We start from the raw sequence: 18,169 nt of genomic DNA, 5'->3' as shown, positions 1-18,169 counted from the left end.
GACAGCAGGTATAGTAGGGAGAGATGGTGTCTATAGTAACAGTGGATAATAGTCTCTGGGAAGGGAGTGTGACTGTGGGATAGCAGGTATAGTAGGGAGAGATGGTGCCTATAGTAACAGTGGATAATAGTCTCTGGGAAGGGAGTGTGACTGTGGGATAGCAGGTATAGTAGGGAGAGATGGTGTCTATAGTAACAGTGGATAATAGTCTCTGGGAAGGGAGTGTGGCTGTGGGATAGCAGGTATAGTAGGGAGAGATGGTGCCTATAGTAACAGTGGGATAATAGTCTCTGGGAAGGGAGTGTGACTGTGGGACAGCAGGTATAGTAGGGCAGTATAGTGATAGTAGTGGTTTACTGGCTTATATATTATATCCCCTTTAAAAATGCAGTGTGGGAAAGGTGTATAACTCATTGTTTAATTCAGTCTAAACACAAGTTTAGCCACAGCACCTTCTCTGCATTCCATGAGTACAATTAATACAAAATGTGTTGTTCTCATTAGTGGAAAGGTGACCTTGAGGGAACATGAATACTAATTGAGCCAATATGGCATTACAGGGACTGCTGTGTGTATTGCTGCATGTAAATAGCTGAAATGCAAGCGACAGTGCCACCCACTGGTGACTCCCTTAATTACACATTATGGAAGAAATTTGAAAATTTGCTTTGCTGAAGATGCCACAGAGCAGTGCAACGAAAGAATGTAAAAGGTTGTTGCTGTAGTCATAACTGACTGTGTATCTGTGAGCTGCTGTTTCATTCCCATTGCACATAACCACGTCTGTCTGTAGCCACAATAATTATGGCCACCCTTATAATGTTTTGCTCATTCAGGAGTTTTGCCTGTCTGCCCAAAGTGAAATACTTCCCACCCTCAGGGGGCGCTGTTAGTATAATAATACAGAGCAAGACATTGTACATTCTTACATTTAATACATGTGCCAGACCCTGTGTTCTTAAAGGAAAACCTTCTACCTTATCATACAGGGATGCCATTAGTCTTTCAAGGCAAGATTTCCTTCCTCTGTTTTCTTCATTAACCCTTTACTGGACAGTGATTGCTCAGCATAGAGACGCTTTAGACTTTCCAGCTTCTGGGACATCACTTCTGTTGAATCCACTTTGTCCTCAAAGTCCTTTAATAGCAGCTTGTTGTCCAACAGGCCACTTTGTTGTTTAAGCTTTAAATTGTCCCTCCTTTAAGCTGTCTCTCACATGTTTGGTTTTTGGCAGGACATCCCTTTTATTAGCCAAGATTGCTTCCACCTCCATCAGTTGGTCTTTCTTTTCCTGCCAAACTGCAGTTTCTCTTTTACGTGAGTCAGAGTATGAACTGTGCTTGTGATTTTCTTTTGGAGCTTGAGCAGCTCCCTGTTCTTCGCTTCGATCTTCTCGTTGTAGGTCTGGGTTTCAATCTTCAGCTGCTGAAAGTCAATGAGGTGCAATCCCTTGGTCAGCTCTTCTTTGGATCTCAGTGTTGATTGGAACTGATGCATCAGATTCTTCAGCTTGATATTTTCCAGGTTAACCTGTGTGACCTCCTTTTCCTTGCGGTCCTCTTTGGCCTGAAGTTGGGTCACTGCTTCAATAAAGGCAGATAATGCATGCTTTCCAGCTCCAGACTGCTTATATGCAAGCAGAGCTACACGTTTCTTATGCTCTTGAAAAGAGGTTCACTCCTTGTCCACCCTGCTTACTACCTCCAAGCATTGGGCCCTGAGTTCTTCCATCTGCTGCTGACACATAGCTGCATCCTCCACGTTCTTCTTCTTCATGTTCTCCAGAGAAGTCAGATACTTGAGGTATTGTTGCTCCTGGTCTGAGATGCGTTTATCAGTCTCTGGCCGTAGATCTTCTCCTTTCTTGCGTCTAAAATATTCATACAGTTTGTTCTGGAGTTGCACGTTGTGCTGCTGAACCTTATCCCGTTTTTGAATTAGGGCTTGGTATTGCTGAATCAGTTCTTCTCTTCTTTCTTTATCATCAGTATCGTCCTCTTCCCCCTCCAGGACTTCCACATCATCTGTACGTACTTGGTGTTCTGCTTCTACTTTTAACTCCTCTTCTTCTACAGTGGCTTCTGGTTCCACAGAAGGCTATGTGGTATCATTCCACTGTTTTTCTGACTCTAACTCTGGTGTGTCCATTACTTCTTCACTGGACACTACTACAGAATTCCTCTACCCCAGTTGCCTCTTCTTCCTATTTCTCTGTGGTAACTTCCCTGCTACGGACAGAGGATCTGCGATCAGCTCCATCACGACGTATCTCCAGCGTGGTACCTTCTGCCGGCAAATCAACCATCTCCGAGGTGCCTTCTTCTCCACTGTGTGGTAACTCTGCTTCTTCTTTAATGTCAGCACTCTTTCCATTATCCTCTCAGTCTCCAAATCGTCTCCATCTCCTTTCTCTATGGCTGGCTCAATGACTCCACTGAGTATTAAAAAGAAAAAAAAAAAATACATGAGGCTTAATCAAGTGTTTGGTTGCTGCTAAATGTATTTTTAGGGCCACAGCTAAGAAGCCAGTTACACGATGCTTTATACAAATTGTTCCAAGATTTAAATCAGTCACTTCCCCTTTAGAGCTTACAATCTAATCCCTCTATTACAGTCACATTGTATGAGGAGGTAGTTTACTTATCTGTACATTTATGGATTGTGGGAGGAAACTGTAAACGCTATAAATTATGTAAATTGCATATACATAATCAAAGTGAACAAATGTAACAAAAAGTGAAAGTATAAACTACAATAATAGATTATTTCTGTTTTTGCCACAATACTTTTTTCCACGTCAGGTTCATAAATTCAAAGTACACAGTAATTTCTTACTAATATTAGGCAGATATTAGGCAACAACTCCAATTAGCTGGTGTGTGATACAGTAATTACACCCAGATTTCTAGTAATGATGTTGTAAAAGGAGTTCCAACACTTTTTTCGGTTCAGTTGGTTTGAGATAGTTCACCAGAAATAATCTATTTCCAATTACTTTCTATTTTCTATGTTTGATTGTTTTTCAAATAAAAATTTAAATTTTCACCTTCTAAAGCAGCTCTGTAGTGATGTGCGGGCCGGCCTGATAGCAGGCGCGTTTGGGCTGACCGAGCACCCCTCTTTCAGGGTCGACCGTAAAAATGCCGACTTCCGGGTTGAACTTTTATAGACGCGTGCCGCGTCCCTTTTGAGACGTCATCGGCCGGGCGGCGCAGGTCTAGAAAAATAAGTCTGGCTCTGGGAGGCAGTCGCTGACCCTGTAAACGGTTCTAAATTGATACATTTAGTTGATACATTTCTTATCTTTGTCCCTGCTGAGGTTTCATTACAGGCAGCTGTTAGAATTGATACAATAGTTACTAATACTCCAGAGATGCTGCTGAGAAATGTATTAACTAAATGTTGCAAAATTGTAACAGTTCAGAGTCTGCGCCTGAATTACTGAGCTGCCAGACTCAAACACCACAGACACCAACATTCAACTTTAAACTTAGATTTTGGAAAAAAACTGTAAAAAATAAAAAAGGGAAAGTAATTGTAAAAAGTCTTTATTTCTGGTGAACAATCTGAAACAAATTGAACTGAAAAAAGTGTTTGGAAGGTGAACAACCCCTTTTAAGTAGAATTTATCACTACAGACCTTTGCTTAATTCTGATTCAATCAGTTAGAATTTGATTCCATAGCACTCTAAAGATCTTTGACAGACAGCTACAGCTTTGGCCCAACTGAGCTAACTGTCCAGCTCTTCGGACTTATTCTCCTCAAGCCCCTGTTTTAGGGTAGGACTTTACGACGTGAGAGGAGCCGACACGTCGCAATGAGACAAAACGCATGCGACGTGTCGGATGTTCTAAAGAAAACGGATGTGAAGGAGAAATCGTAGGTAAGAACTACATTTATGCGACTGTCGGATGAAAACGCAGTGCGCATTAAAGCAGGACCCCCCTTAGAACATTAACAGGTAAGTTCTAAGAATATCTAAGACATCAAATACGTGTCTATCCAAAATCTTGCACTACATGACCTTCAAGTTGGGTCAATATATGACCTTCAACTTGGGATTCCAACAGAATCCATTACAGAAAAGGGCATTCCATCCAAATATGTTCCTAGATTGCCTCCAGGCTGGGTTTCCCATACTAAGGCACTGATGCCCCAGGATTCCAACAGAATCCATTACAGAAAAGGGCATTCTACCCAAGTATGTTCTTAGGTTGCTTCCAGTCTGGGTACCTGATCAGGCGTAAGATACGCTTCAAATGCTGGAGGCATGGTGAGAGTCAGGAACAGTGCAAATGCCTTACACATATATAGGAAAGAGGTAAACATTAAAAAACATAGCACTAAATAACACAAGTGCAGTTGCCCATAGCAACTGTTCAGCAATGAGTACTGCCAAGCCTATAAGTGTATGTAAGGCCTTTGCACAGTTTGTGTTCCTGAATGAAATCTGATTAGTTATCAGATATTAAATGTTTCCCCTTAAACCAGTGAATGGTGCCCTGACCAGACCTGAGCTAATTGCTGTCCTGACATTGCTGAGTTATATTGTTATACTGTCCAGGACACTGTCTGTATGTGCTCCCCGTGTTTGTAGGGGTTTCTTCCGTTACCTGAAATATATTTCAACTAACTGACCACACGTGAAATTGACCCCATTTGTGTGTGGGGAAATGTCATTATAAGCTGAAGGTGTTTAATGGTTCTTTGAGCAGGGCTATGGAACATGCTGGTGCTATACAGAGACAGTTGGAGGAGTGCAGGTTGTACAGCTGATTTATGTATAGAAAATAACAAACAACTGTTAAATATCGTACATCCTTTGTAATTGTCTCTATCGTTTCTCATTGAGGGCCCAGGCAGATCCCCTCTCTGCCCTACACTAAGATTGTACTTAACAAGCACAAGAACCACATTCCACGAGCTGAAAGACTGAGTGATCATTAAGCGAAAATGATGCCCATAGACTCCAATGAGTGAAAAAAATTGTTACGCGTCAAAAAAATGCTGCCGCCCATAGACTTCAATATATTTTGGCAAATTTTCGCCGTTTTGCGAATTTTCGGCGAAGCAAAGTGGGTCAGATTCGTCCATCACTACAATGAGTCCCAATGTAACCCAAAAGTGCCTGGAGCAGAGGGAGGCTGCTTAGTATCAGGGACAGATACAACATCATTGCTAATAGAGTTTGGCAAAGACATAGGTGTTAATTCAGCACAATATTTACTCAGTAGAATTTCTGCCATGATTCCATATTCATGCCCAACTGTATCATATTACTCCCTATCATCATGTCCCCAGCTCTGCCTATGCTGTAAGTAATTTTGGAAGGGTTTATAGGCATTTGCAATGGTGAGACTTCCAAAAGTAATGTTGGAAGGGTTTATAGGCATTTGCAATGGTGAGACTTAAAGGAACAATAACACCAAAAACTGAAAGGGAATCAAGGTAATAAAAATATCATGTAGTGTTGCCCTGCACTGGTAAAACTGGTGCGTTTGCTTCAGAAACACTACTATAGTTTATATAAATAAGCTGCTGTGTAGAAAGTAGTCTTTCTGAAGCAAACACACCAGTTTTACCAGTGCATGCAATAGGATTGCCATCTTTTCCAACTGAAGAAAAGGGGTAGAGGGCGAGCAGATGATGTTGGGGGGCGGGCACATGATGATGTTGGGGGCAGGGTGAGCTAATGTCGAGGGAGGACCAGTGATGTAAGGGGGCGGGGCAGATCAGAGGCGGGACTGATGGCGTTGCTGATCACCATGTCATTAACGTCAAGACTTGTCAGGCACTTTTCACCTGGACGGCCCTTCCAAAATCTGGGCTTTCTGGGTGAAATCCGGACAGGTGGCAGCCCTAGTATGCCAACAGTACAATATATTTTATACTTTATTTTTTTGATGTTACTGTTCCTTTAAATTAAAAGGAAAAAGACTCACAATTCTGGAGGGATGCCACATCTGCTGAGAAAGCCAAATTAGAGGGTTATGGGTGCCAGTGAAATATTTGTGCCAGGCCAGTGGCGTAACTATAGAGGAAGCAGACCCTGCTGTCAGGGGGGGCAGAGATTAGGGGGGATTGGACTGCGGGGTCTGCTTCCTCTATCTTACCTGCGACAGGGAAGCAGAGCGCAAGTTGTCCAGGGGCGGAGAGTGGGCAGAATCAGGATGGGAAGTGCTTGGAGGCAGGAAGTGGGCGGAGGCAGGAAGCGGGAGGGAGGATGCTGATCGGAGTGTGCTGGGCCCCTCTGAAAATTTTTTTTGCAGGGGGGCCCGGCGCACTCTTGTTAAGCCATTTGTGGTGTTTATACAAATGGCCTGTAGATGTCACTGTGCTCAAGACTTCTACTGTGCATACTTTCTATACAGCTTGTGGAGTTGCTTACTGTTGTGTAATGGCTGCATGAGTCTCTGCTAATAAATCACTGTTATACTCGACTCATCCTCGGCTACCAAAACATAACACCATTGTGCCAGGCCCAGACTGTCGCAGAGGAGCTGCTGTAAGATGCCATAGACAGTCACTGTCTAGTGGGCTGGTGGGGGGGCTGTTTGGGCCTCTTTATAGCTGAAATGCTGGGGTCTATTTTGAATGCCAGTCCAGACATGATTTGTGCCAGGGTGATGTCCCTCATACTTAATGCTCTGGCACCTTCTGCTGCCCCGGTAGTTACCCCACTCATGAGGGCACGTGTCAGGGAACAACCCCTTTTTGGAGGGAACATGTGGTTCAATACACCTGGGCAGTAATCCATGGCAACCAATCAAAATCTTGTCTTAATTTTTTTAGATTGTAAGCTATTCTTGTGTTAGTTATTGGTTGCTGTGTAATTCTGGAAGTTCAAAGACATGTTTTTATAACAGCGACAACATATTCAGCAGCGCTGATGTATGAATGTAAAATGTTATGAATGTAAAACTATTTTGGGCTATACAGACCAACTGGGTTAATTACAAGCTAGTGCACTAGAGCATGGGTTACATGTGACTCTAACACTTCAGGCTAGGGCCTTCGCTACATGGAAGGTGTGGTGTAGTGTAACTCCAACTCCCACAGGCTACTGTGCAATAAAACAGGAAAAGAATGGGCGCCAGGAGGTTCTTGCAGTCAAACAGAATAAAACTTTTATTGGTCAGAGACAAATGATCCACAGGGTTGTACTTACAAAGCCACAGAGGCTCAGCAGACAGTCATGACTTTACTACAACATGTCCCTCAGAGACAGCACAGTGGAACTCCCTGTTAGTGTCACACCAGGATAAATACACCCTCAGGATCTCAGCACTGGATCCTCACATGTTGGATCAGGAAACTCACAAGCCCTAATTCCCTATTAAGCTGTGTCCCTATACTACAGGTAGTGTTGCCACCCGGCCGGTAAATTTGTAATACACCTAAAAAAAGCCCGTGGCCTGCCCTCAGCCTGCTCAAAACAAACCTTTTTTCCTGGGCTTCTTGCCAAATGCGCGGATTTGGCTACGCCCCCTTAGACGTTACGTCCCGCACAGCCAATAACGTGTCACGGCCCCTTTCGTGTCACAACCCGCCCTTTTAACCCCGCCCCCTCCACCTGCCGGTGAAGATTTTTTTTAAAAGGTGGCAACCCTAACTACAGGCCAGTCTTGCTACCTCCCTGCTATCCCTCCTAGTTGGAGCCAAGCTGCTCTTGCTACTCAACCTGCCTATCTTACTCTACTAGAGAGTCCTATTACAGGTAGTAACCTATCTCTAGCTGGCCTCATTCACGGGGTCCCTGCTCCCCGACTTATCTCTCTAGAGGTTCAGGTCCCTCTGGGGCTCATGGCTTTACTGGGCCTTGTTGCACCCAGGCTCCCTGGAACATCCAGCTGGATCAGCAACCAGAAGCCAAAGAGCAGGGTTGCCAGGTATAATTTTCAAAATCAGCCAAAATCAGCCAACAACTAGCCAAAAGGCACTTCAAAAGTAGCCCAAAATAGCACAATATGTGCAGTGACAAAAAAGTCTAAAAAAATAAATTAATTAATATTTGTGAAAATTCACCTTTTTAAAATTTTCACTGATTTGCAAATTCTTCCATGAAGTAAAATAGGACAGATCCCCCCCCAGGAGGTAAAGGGGCCCCATAAGACCCTAATTCATACACAATTACAAATAAATATTGGTAAAACGTTTTGGTGGGCAGCAGATTTTTACTCCAAAATTGCCTGAAATTGAGGAAAGTCACCATAAAATGCGAGAATGCTTTGGGACGGGAGACTGGGGTACAGAGCCCAAAATCTGGCAACACCCGTCTTCTATACAAGTCAGCCCCATTGCATGCTGGGTATTGTAGTCTTACATTAAAATTGGCAGTTGGCAAATTGTTAAACAAATAATACATTACCCAACATGCATTGGGAGACACAGGCTTGGCACATTAGGGCAAGAAAACATTTTGGCTGGTTTCCAAAGTACAAACCAGCCAAAGGCCTAAAAAGTAGCCAAAATCCGTACCTTGGCTAGTTTGTACTTTATATAACCCGCCTGGGCTTTAAATTAGTAGCCAAATTGGCTGGATACCTGCCAACCCTGCCAAAGAGGAAGATTCATCCCTCCTCTCTCACTATAACAAAGTGTGACAGGAAGTGGTCACAGCCAATAATAAAAGTATGCAAATTACATCTAGCTACATGGGCATCTGCCCAGCAACTAGGGAGATCAGGAAGTGTAGGGAATTAAGGCACATTAACCCTACATAAATAATAATAAATAATTGTTGCTGCAACTGGCTGAGAAAGCGCCTAAGAGTCGTGGTTGCCTGTCCCTGGTTATCACTCACTCGAGGCCTCTAACTCCAGTGTCTGCGTTCGCTTCTTACTGCAGCTCCGTCTCAGACTCTCGAACACATCAAGCTCCATGTCCGCCTGTCACCTAAAAGCTGTAAAAGTTACTACTGGTTTCCAAGGCGACGGCGTGTAGAGGCGGCACTAACTAAACCACATTGACAAGCTTTCACCAATAGCGTCTCAGTCTTTTTGGTTTTTGAAGAGCGACGTCAAAGCCGGAGGCTCTCAGCCAATGGGCTTCGAGAACAACCCTACTCAGCGCAGCGCATGCGCTTTGGAAAGGAGGGAAACGATGGGCGGGGCGTAGCTTGCAGAGAGTCCCCCAACAACAGCTCAATATGGCGGACCTGAGCAAGAAGTACTGCGTCTATTGCTTAGCCGATGTGACCAGCCTGCGCCTCCGTTGTACGGAATGCCAGGACATCGAGCTATGCACAGACTGCTTCTCAGCGGGGGCAGAGATTGGCAATCACCGCCGGTGGCACGGCTACCAGCTAGTGGACGGCGGCCGATTCACCCTATGGGGGCCCGAAGCCGAGGGAGGCTGGACCAGCAGGGAAGAGCAGCTGCTGCTCGATGCAATCGAACAATTTGGCTTTGGAAACTGGGTGAGCAGGATCAGTGGGCTCGTAGGGGAGAGTAGATGATGCCCGATGTCATCCAACCTATTAGTCAGGGCTAGCCTGGGATTTGGAGGGATATATGTAACCTTGTTTGCTTACAGTGACTTACAGGAAAGTTTCATTCAACAGTTATTCGTCCTGCACTATAACTATTGAAATCAGTATTCCTGCCCTGGTGCTGTTCATTAAAGGGGAGTTGACCTTTATGTTAACTTTTAGTACATTGTAGAATGGCCCATTCTAGGCAACCTTTTCATCCTCATTTGGACCCTAGCAACCAGATTGCTGAAATTGCCAACCGGAGAGCTGCTGAATAAAAAGCTAAATAACTAAAAAAAACACAAATAAAAAATGAAAACCAATTGCAAATTGTCTCAGAATTTCGCTCTCTGCATTACACTGAAAGTTCATTTAAAGATGAACGACCCCTTTATATAACACACTGTAGCGGAAAGCAGTGAATGAACTGAATTCCTTAACCTCGCACCATAAACGGGAACTATAATGAAAATGTAAGCTCCATCATACTGAAATAAGAAACTTTCTAAATACAATCAATTAAAAATTCGGCATTGTTTCTGAAATAATCAAGTTTATCTTCACTATTCCTCTCTCAGCATCTGTTTCTCTTCATTCTGTCTTCATGCAGCAGTTGGGTGTCAGATGAATGATCCAATATATCTTAAAGGGGGGCTCCTTTTGCCTAGAAGATGTATTGGAGCTCACTCTATTAAACTCACCAGACATCATGTCTCTCTACATGCAGAATTTGTGCAAAAAGGCAGTTATTTTGTTTGTACTGGAATCAGTTATTTGAGTGAGCTCTAATACATCTGCTAGGAAAGGGAGCCTCCCTATAAGATATATTGGATCATTCATCTGACATCCAACTGCTGCATGAAGACAGAATGAACAAAAACAGATGCTGAGAGAGGAATAGTGAATATAAACTTCACAATGCAGAACTTTTAATTGATTTTATTTAGAAAGTTTCTTATTTCAAAATGAGGAAGCTTATATTAAATTTTCATTTTTGCGAAAGTTCCCCTTTAACTACTTGAAACTTAGGGTTTGATGCCCAACTACATTGTTCCGACACGGTTTCCTACATACTGGATTTGGAACAATGTAGTTGACCTGTTGCCTTCTCTCTCTGGAGTTAAAGCAACAGACTGGGATTATTTGACTTTCGGAGGAGCTGCTACACAGACAAACAATGTCACAATAAGAACAAACTAATGTCCCACGGGGTTTGTATGCCAGACAGCCTACTGCCCGCCCAACAAGTGTAGCTGTTGGATATATCTTACGCCGAGTCCAAGAGTTTTGCATAGACCTGGAAACTAAAAATATGCATACAAAGGCTCGTGTGGTTTAGTCGAGGATACCAACTCCAATCCTTTGTGCTGTATCATTTTCATTGTCACTGCTGAAATAAGACTTTAGGCTGGATTTACAAACTCCCCCTTTGTGGTTTAATGGGTTATTTAGCCTTATTGTTGTAGTGGTTTCTTGAAAGAAAATAAAAGTTGTCTATTGCTAGTGGACAGTGGCCGCTACTGATAACAAAGCTAGACATTCTCACAGCTGGACGTCAATGCAACTTTGCTGTAAGTTAAAAGGGACCTGTCACCTTAAGAAATAATTCTAAATACTATCTAATAATGTTAGTCAAACCAAATAAACTTTACTTGTTCTATTTATTTATATTGGTCAACTCAGACAGTAGAAGAATGTTAATCCAACCCCTGCTTCGTCATTGTATGATAACTTTAATTTATGTCTTTAAATATTTGTTAATTTGTACCATTTTCTTGTCAGGAGGATATGGCTGCACACGTGGGAGCTTCCAGAACACCAACAGAAGTAATGGAACACTACGTCACCATGTATATTCATGGCAACCTAGGCAAAGCATGTATTCCAGACAGTATTCCCAATAGAGTAACTGATCACACGTGTCCCACAGGAGGTCCGCTGTCCCCGAGCCTCACCACCCCACTGCCTACTTTAGACTTAACAGTTGCAGATCAGCAGCAGTTGGGGTACATGCCACTCCGAGATGACTATGAAATTGAATTTGACCAGGAAGCTGAGACTCTAATTAGTGGGCTGTCTGTAAATTATGACGACGATGACGTTGAAGTAGAACTAAAAGAAGCCTACGTGGATATGTATGTAAGGAAACTCAAAGAAAGGCAACGGAGGAAAAGCTTAGCAAGGGATTACAATCTTGTACCTGCCTTTTTGGGTAAAGATAAAAAGGAAAAGGAGAAACCAGCCAAACGGAAAATTTCCAAAGAGGAGAAGGAGCTCCGTTTAAAACTGAGGCCGCTGTATCAGTTCATGTCGAACAAGGAAATCGAGGACTGCTTCGAGAACATGCACAAAGAACGGATGCTTAGGGCTAAAATCCGGGAACTGCAGAGGTACCGCCGAAATGGCATCACCAAGACGGAGGAATCTGCTGAATATGAAGCTGCCAGACATAAACGGGAGAAGAGGAAAGAAAATAAAAACATTGCAAACTCCAAGAGAGGTAGGGAAGATGGCAAGGAGAGTGAATTTGCTGCCATTGAAAACCTTGCTGGGTTTGAACTGTTGTCCGACAGAGAGAAAGTGCTGTGCAGCTCCCTCAACTTGAGCCCCACTCGCTACCTGACTGTAAAAACCATCATTATTAAGGACCATCTACAGAAACGGCAAGGGATCCCTTCTAAAAGCCGCCTCCCCAGCTATCTGGATAAAGTATTAAAGAAAAGGATTTTAAATTTCCTAACAGAGAGCGGCTGGATATCTAGAGATGCATCCTGACGGGTTCTTCTTTGAAAGACTTCTAGGCACAAAGAGTCCGATTATGGTGCGTTTTTGTGTCCTCCTTTTATCCCTTCGTGCTACAGTGATAAGTGGCCATTGGATTTCTCATCCCAGCAGAATGTTACTATGTGATGGAGGGATATTCACTTCACGCTGTGCTCAAATCACATGTACTTCGAGTGCAACGCAAGGAGTTACTCGGCCGTTTGCAACTTAGGTCTAACACAGGTTCAATGGCTGGCAAGTCGGCAAGGAATTGCTCCGGAAATGTTTCCCTAAGGGAATGGCTGCTGTGCAGTCTGTTAGAAAGGGCGATTGATATCCATGCATTTGTCTTGTATTGTCTATATTGGAGAACATGGGGGTAACGTATCCCAGGTAGGCAAAGCAGCTGCTCTATCTGCTGCCATTGTGATGGACAGAAATAAGTGTGAATTTTTGATTAAACTGTTTGCTGCAGATCCTATTTTTCTGCTTGAAATGCCTGTGCCATCGTCCCCTACATTCTGCTTCCAATGCTGTACCTAGGCAGAGTGTATTCGGCTGCAGAAGAGGCTCGCTCACTGATTTGGCTGCCATTGAAGGGGCCCAAACACTTCCCATATGGCTGAACACAAAACTCACTGTAAGGGAAATATATGTTCCTAATAATCTTAAAGAGGAACTATAGTGAAAATTAAAATTGTATATAAGCTTCCTTATACTGAAGTAAGAAACTTTCTAAATACAATCAATTAAAAATTCTGCATTTTTTCTGAAATAATCACTTTATGTTCACTATCCCTCTCTCAGCATCTGTTTCTCTTCATTCTGTCTTCATGCAGCAGTTGGGTGCCAGATGAATGACCCAACATATCTTATAGGGGGGTTCCATTTCCTAGCAGATGAATTAGAGCTCACTCAAATAAATGATTCCAGTACAAACAAAATCTAACAAAATAACCGCCTTTTGCACAAATCCTGCATGTAGAGAGACATGATGTCTGGTGAGTTTAATAGATTGAGCTCTAATACATCTTCTAGACAAAAGGAGCCCCCCTATAAGATATATTGGATCATTCATCTGACACCCAACTCCTGAATGAAGATAGAATGAGGAGAAACAATTGCTGTGAAATAAATAGTAAAGATTAACTTGATTGTTTCAGAAACGGTACAGAATTATTAATTGATTGTATTTAGAAAGTTTTCTTATTTCAATATGCTGAAGCTTATATAACATTTTTGTTTTTGCAATAGCTCCCCTTTAATTAAATCAGATTCCTATTTTCCAAATGTGAACATCCTGAGCATGGCATCATCGATCATTGGATTTAGGTCACCACTCTATCCAAACGATATAATAATCCTTATCCTAACATCCTTCCTGTGATGAGTTCATAAAGCTCGACTGTAATATATTTCTATGTTACAGCAAATAATAAGTACGTCCATCAAACAGTCTTGGAAGCCAGCTGTGATTTTTGCTGGGCCTACATTGTGCAGATTCCAACTGTCCCATTCAGTTGCAAATTAATCTTTAGTAGTTAGTGTGCTGGGAATTTGTTCCATATTAAAGGAACACCAACACCAAAAAATTAAAGTTTTTTAAAGTAATGAAAATATAATGTACTGTTGTGCTGTACTGGTAAAACTGGTGTGTTTGCTTCAGAAACTCTACAATATTTATATAAACAAACTGTGGTGTAGCTATGAGGGCAGCCAGTCAAGCACAGAATACACAGTAGATAACAGATAAGTACTACTATAGTTTATATAAACAAGCTGCTGTGTAGCCATGGGGGCAGCCATTCAAAGCTGAAAAAGGAGAAAAGGCACAGGATACACAACTGATAACAGATAAACTCTGTAGTATACAATGGGATTCCTCTGACCCTATCTGTTATCTACTGTGTATCCTGTGCTTGAATGGCTGTCCCCATGGCTAGACAGCAGCTTGTTTATTTGAAATAAAGTAGCGTTTCTGAGGAAAACACACCAGTTTTACCAGTGCAGGGCAACAGTACATGATATTTTCATTCCTTTCAAACACTTTTCGTTTTTTGTTGTTACTGTTCCTTTAAGTTTAGACAGTATAGGCCTGTGTTTTGGTCAAATGGACCAGTCAAGGGCTGCTTTGTGCTGTTACCATAGATACCTACACAGAGGTATATGGAGGATATTTAATCCTAATGTAAAATATAATAATACTAGAAGCCGCAGGTTGGGCTATATGGATCATGGAACACCAAGGTGGCTTCAAACCGTTTTCATTATATTTTAAATTGGAGTTTGAATTATTTCTTGTTATACAAAAAAAGCAGCATATGGCACATTAGTCAACATTTATAGAGATCCATTGTGGACTTTGTGTAAAATATCAGAGATATAGCAAGAGCAACACATAGGTTGGAGGAAGAAACTGAAGTAGGTACAGTCATTACAGTGTGTTGTCATGCTGCCCCTTTAACTGTAGCTGGTGGTGATTTCAGAGCACTCTGATGTGTTGCTAGGAAGGCACAGTTGTAATCTAAGGCTTCATAAAGAGGGGGGAATAACATGCAGAATTCAGTTGATCTTGTCACTGTCTGTAGAGCCTTGTGTTAACATAAGTCCATAATGCGCAGAACAGAGCACTTTGCAGTAAATGCCTCAATTAGGTCCGGAGGAGTTTGGAGATTTGGATTTGTATGCATCAAATCAGCAACAAGCAAATCTGGATCTGTTTGGATCTGGCCAGGTCAGGGGTGGATTCTGATGGACCATCTTGTAATTCTTTCGGATGAGGAATGGTCGTCTGTGGATGCCCAATGTTGTTGAGTTCATTGGTAGAAAAAGTAAAGATGAACCGCCGCTCCTCTTCCTGCAGTTCAGATCATTTGTGCCAATTGAATAGAACACCGTAGAATACGGCCACCTGTACAGTAGCCATCCGTTTGGCCATGAGTTGTTGAACAGGAGTAGAAAGTTGAGTTCCGAAGCATTTCTAGGCCTCCAGTCTATTCAGGGGCTCCATAGCCTTCTTTGACTGATGTCATTATTTTAATATTATTCGACCTTTGAACAGGAGAGAACTATTTGGTTTCCTACGAGTAAAAACAGCACTGCCATGGAAACGTCCCCAACATATGGCCACCTTATGCCTTTTGGTTTGTTCACCATCAATTTGTGAATACAGCCGATTGATAAGTAGACGGCCTCTTTCAATTCTTTTATCTGTTCATATTTGCACTTATATGTAAACTTCCATGGTGTCTGGTTTTGAACCAATGCATTTTTGCCATACAATACCCTCCTCTAAAGAAGGTGCAGCGTATAAATGTCAGAAGCGATATCAAGAGTAACTCTGTGGGGCAGCCATTAGTATTGCATAGTGTAGCCGTTCTGGTACCCTCCTTTTAGGAGCCGTGAAATACAAGTTTCAGCTATTGATCAGTTATTCGTGAGGTGCAGGGCAGCAGTTCTGTTTTTGATGGAAGCTTTAAGTACAAGCACTCATAGAGGTGGTGAACTGGTTTGGCTGTCCATGCCCATAGAATATGGAACTTACTATTGTGTGGGAAACCATCGCATTTCTAGAGGTGCCAGTAACTCTGAGTAATACTCAATAAGTCTATTGCTGACAAATATTTTATTTTGAATAAGTCTGTATTATTAGGGAGCCATGAATGACTTAAGCTTATCAGCAGTGGTAGTCTGATGATACACACATACATGCTGGTGTTTTACGACACAAAATTACTCTGTGTTTTTGGCCTAAATAGTGCCAGTACCCGCACTTTCAGGTGTTTCCAATTTAAGTTATTGGGAGCAATTTTCGGATACCTTTCAGCCGGCTCAACAATGCTATGTGCACCAACAAACAAGAAACAAACCCATTATTAAAAAAAACCCCTACACCTCATAGAACCCCCCGCCCTCCTCCCCCCAGCTTAGTTTCTACCCCGGGCAAATGCCCCTAACTTTTTACTTACCCCTCGGTGCAGATTCAGGGATCGGAGTTCACGGCAGCCATCTTTTCTGGGTCTTCACATCTTCTTCCGGCGCTTCAGCAATCTTTGTTAATTCCGGTGCATGCGCAGTTGTCACGAACCAGAAGATTGCTCCAACTGCGCATGTGCCGGTCTTGTTCTCAGATTACCGAATCCTGGAAGATGGCTGCCGTGAACTGCAATCCCTGAATCTGCACCGAGGGGTAAGTAAAAAGTTAGGGGCATTTACCCGGGGTAGCAACTAGGCTCGGGGAGGAGGGGGGCTATTTTGGGTAGGGTTTTTTTTTTTAAAAAAGGAGTTAGTTTGTCCTTTAAGTTGTCTGCTATACAAGTGGGCCTTATTCTCCCAATATGAATGCTTAAAGGGACAGTAACACCAAAAAATGAAAGTGTTTTAAAATAATGAAAATATAATGTAGTGTTGCCTTGCACTGTTAAACTGGTGTGTTTGCTTCAGAAAGACTACTATAGTTTATATAAACAAGCTGCTGTGTAGCCATGGGGGCAGCCATTCAAGTTGGAAAAAGGAGAAAAGGCATATGATACACAGTAGATAACAGATAAGCTCTGTAGTATACAATGGGATTCTTCAGAACGTATCTGTTATCTACTGTGTATCCTGTGCTTGAATGGCTGCCCCCATGGCTACACAGCAGCTTGTTTATATAAACTATAGTAGTTTTTCTGAAGCAAACACAGCAGATTTACCAGTGCAGGGCAACACTACATTATATTGTCATTCATTTAAAACACTTTAAATTTTTTGGTGTGGCTATTTCTTCTCATGGTTCCAGGATATAGATATATATATATATATATATATATATATATATATATATATATATATATATATATATATATATATATATATATATATATATGTCCAAACAAAGGCTGGAAATGCTAAAAAAGTTTTAATGTTTTATTTTTAAAGATAATATAATTTTTTTATAATCTCAAAATGGAATATTTCTGTATAGGATGTCCTGGTTTTTTTTTTTTTTTTTTAATTGGCCAATTAAATCCAGTAGTCAGCGTTTTCTAGACATTTGTATTCGGACACTGGGCTGCCGCACTGCTTTTTACAGGCTCCACTGGGATGGAACTTGTTCCAGGGCCACAGTGTGGAGAAGCTAGCCTTGTTCGATGTGACTATGTACTGGGATACCACCTTGGGAAGTGTCCCCAATACAAAGCCTTGGAGATGAACCTGACTTCGGGCTTTAAGCTTTCAAGTTTGCAATGCTATTACACTAGGATGTACAGTGATTGCCAGGGTAGCTTTTGTTTTTGAGGAGGCATGCCCTTTGCAATATTGTGCATACATAGGAAACCTCTGGTGCTCCTACAAACTACAACTCCCATTTTATTCCATTCCACAGGGGATGGCTGCAGGGTGTTGTACATGTGGAGCCCCCTGAAGATTGCCTCGCATATCAGTGATCACTGTGTACCTCTGGAATAGGAACAAACGGATTATTCTATCTATAGGACAGATATGTTTCTCTAGAGATATGCGTATGCATTCAGATCGTGTGTATGTATAAGTAACGGACAGGGAAAGGCTAATACTCCGGAGGGTGCCAGTTAGGCCCTCATACCCAGTGTATGACATTGCTTCACTACTTTTCTCCAGACTTTTTAGCTCCTCTTTGGAAACATAATTGCACCAGACTGTGGTTTTAGCCATTGCAGCACCGTCTTATTTCCCAGGTACCTTTGCACCTTTAGTTAGACTTGAGCATACGGAGTCAGGGCCACCATCAGAAATCGCATGGCCCCATACAAAAAATTTCCTGGGCCCCCTGGGCTGTGCCAACCACAAGCCCCACCCACAGGTCCACCCCCCACCACACACTACAAAAAAAAACACATTGGTGGCTATGGTTCCCACATGTTAATAACAAAATATTGGTGGTCAGGGCCCCCCCATTAAAAAAAATTAG

General features: G+C 42.3%; 1 protein-coding gene and 1 pseudogene across 1 annotated transcript; one reads left to right on the top strand and one right to left on the bottom strand.

Moving 5' to 3' along the window:
- Window positions 1–713: 713 nt before the first annotated feature.
- Window positions 714–8,884, bottom strand: LOC108719561 (annotated as a pseudogene).
- A 197-nt stretch (window positions 8,885–9,081) lies between these two features.
- Window positions 9,082–12,561, top strand: tada2b.L (transcriptional adaptor 2B L homeolog). The gene is given in 2 exon segments (NM_001091291.1): window positions 9,082–9,420; window positions 11,257–12,561. Coding segments are annotated over 2 exon segments (1,263 nt in total). The 5' UTR covers window positions 9,082–9,150; the 3' UTR covers window positions 12,250–12,561.
- The last annotated feature ends 5,608 nt before the right edge of the window (window positions 12,562–18,169 follow it).

This window comes from Xenopus laevis, chromosome 1L (assembly GCF_017654675.1).
Source record: "Xenopus laevis strain J_2021 chromosome 1L, Xenopus_laevis_v10.1, whole genome shotgun sequence".
In the NCBI taxonomy this organism is placed as follows: domain Eukaryota; kingdom Metazoa; phylum Chordata; class Amphibia; order Anura; family Pipidae; genus Xenopus; species Xenopus laevis.
The sequence above is the reverse complement of the archived record's forward strand: the minus strand, read 5'-3'. Positions and strand labels throughout refer to the sequence as shown.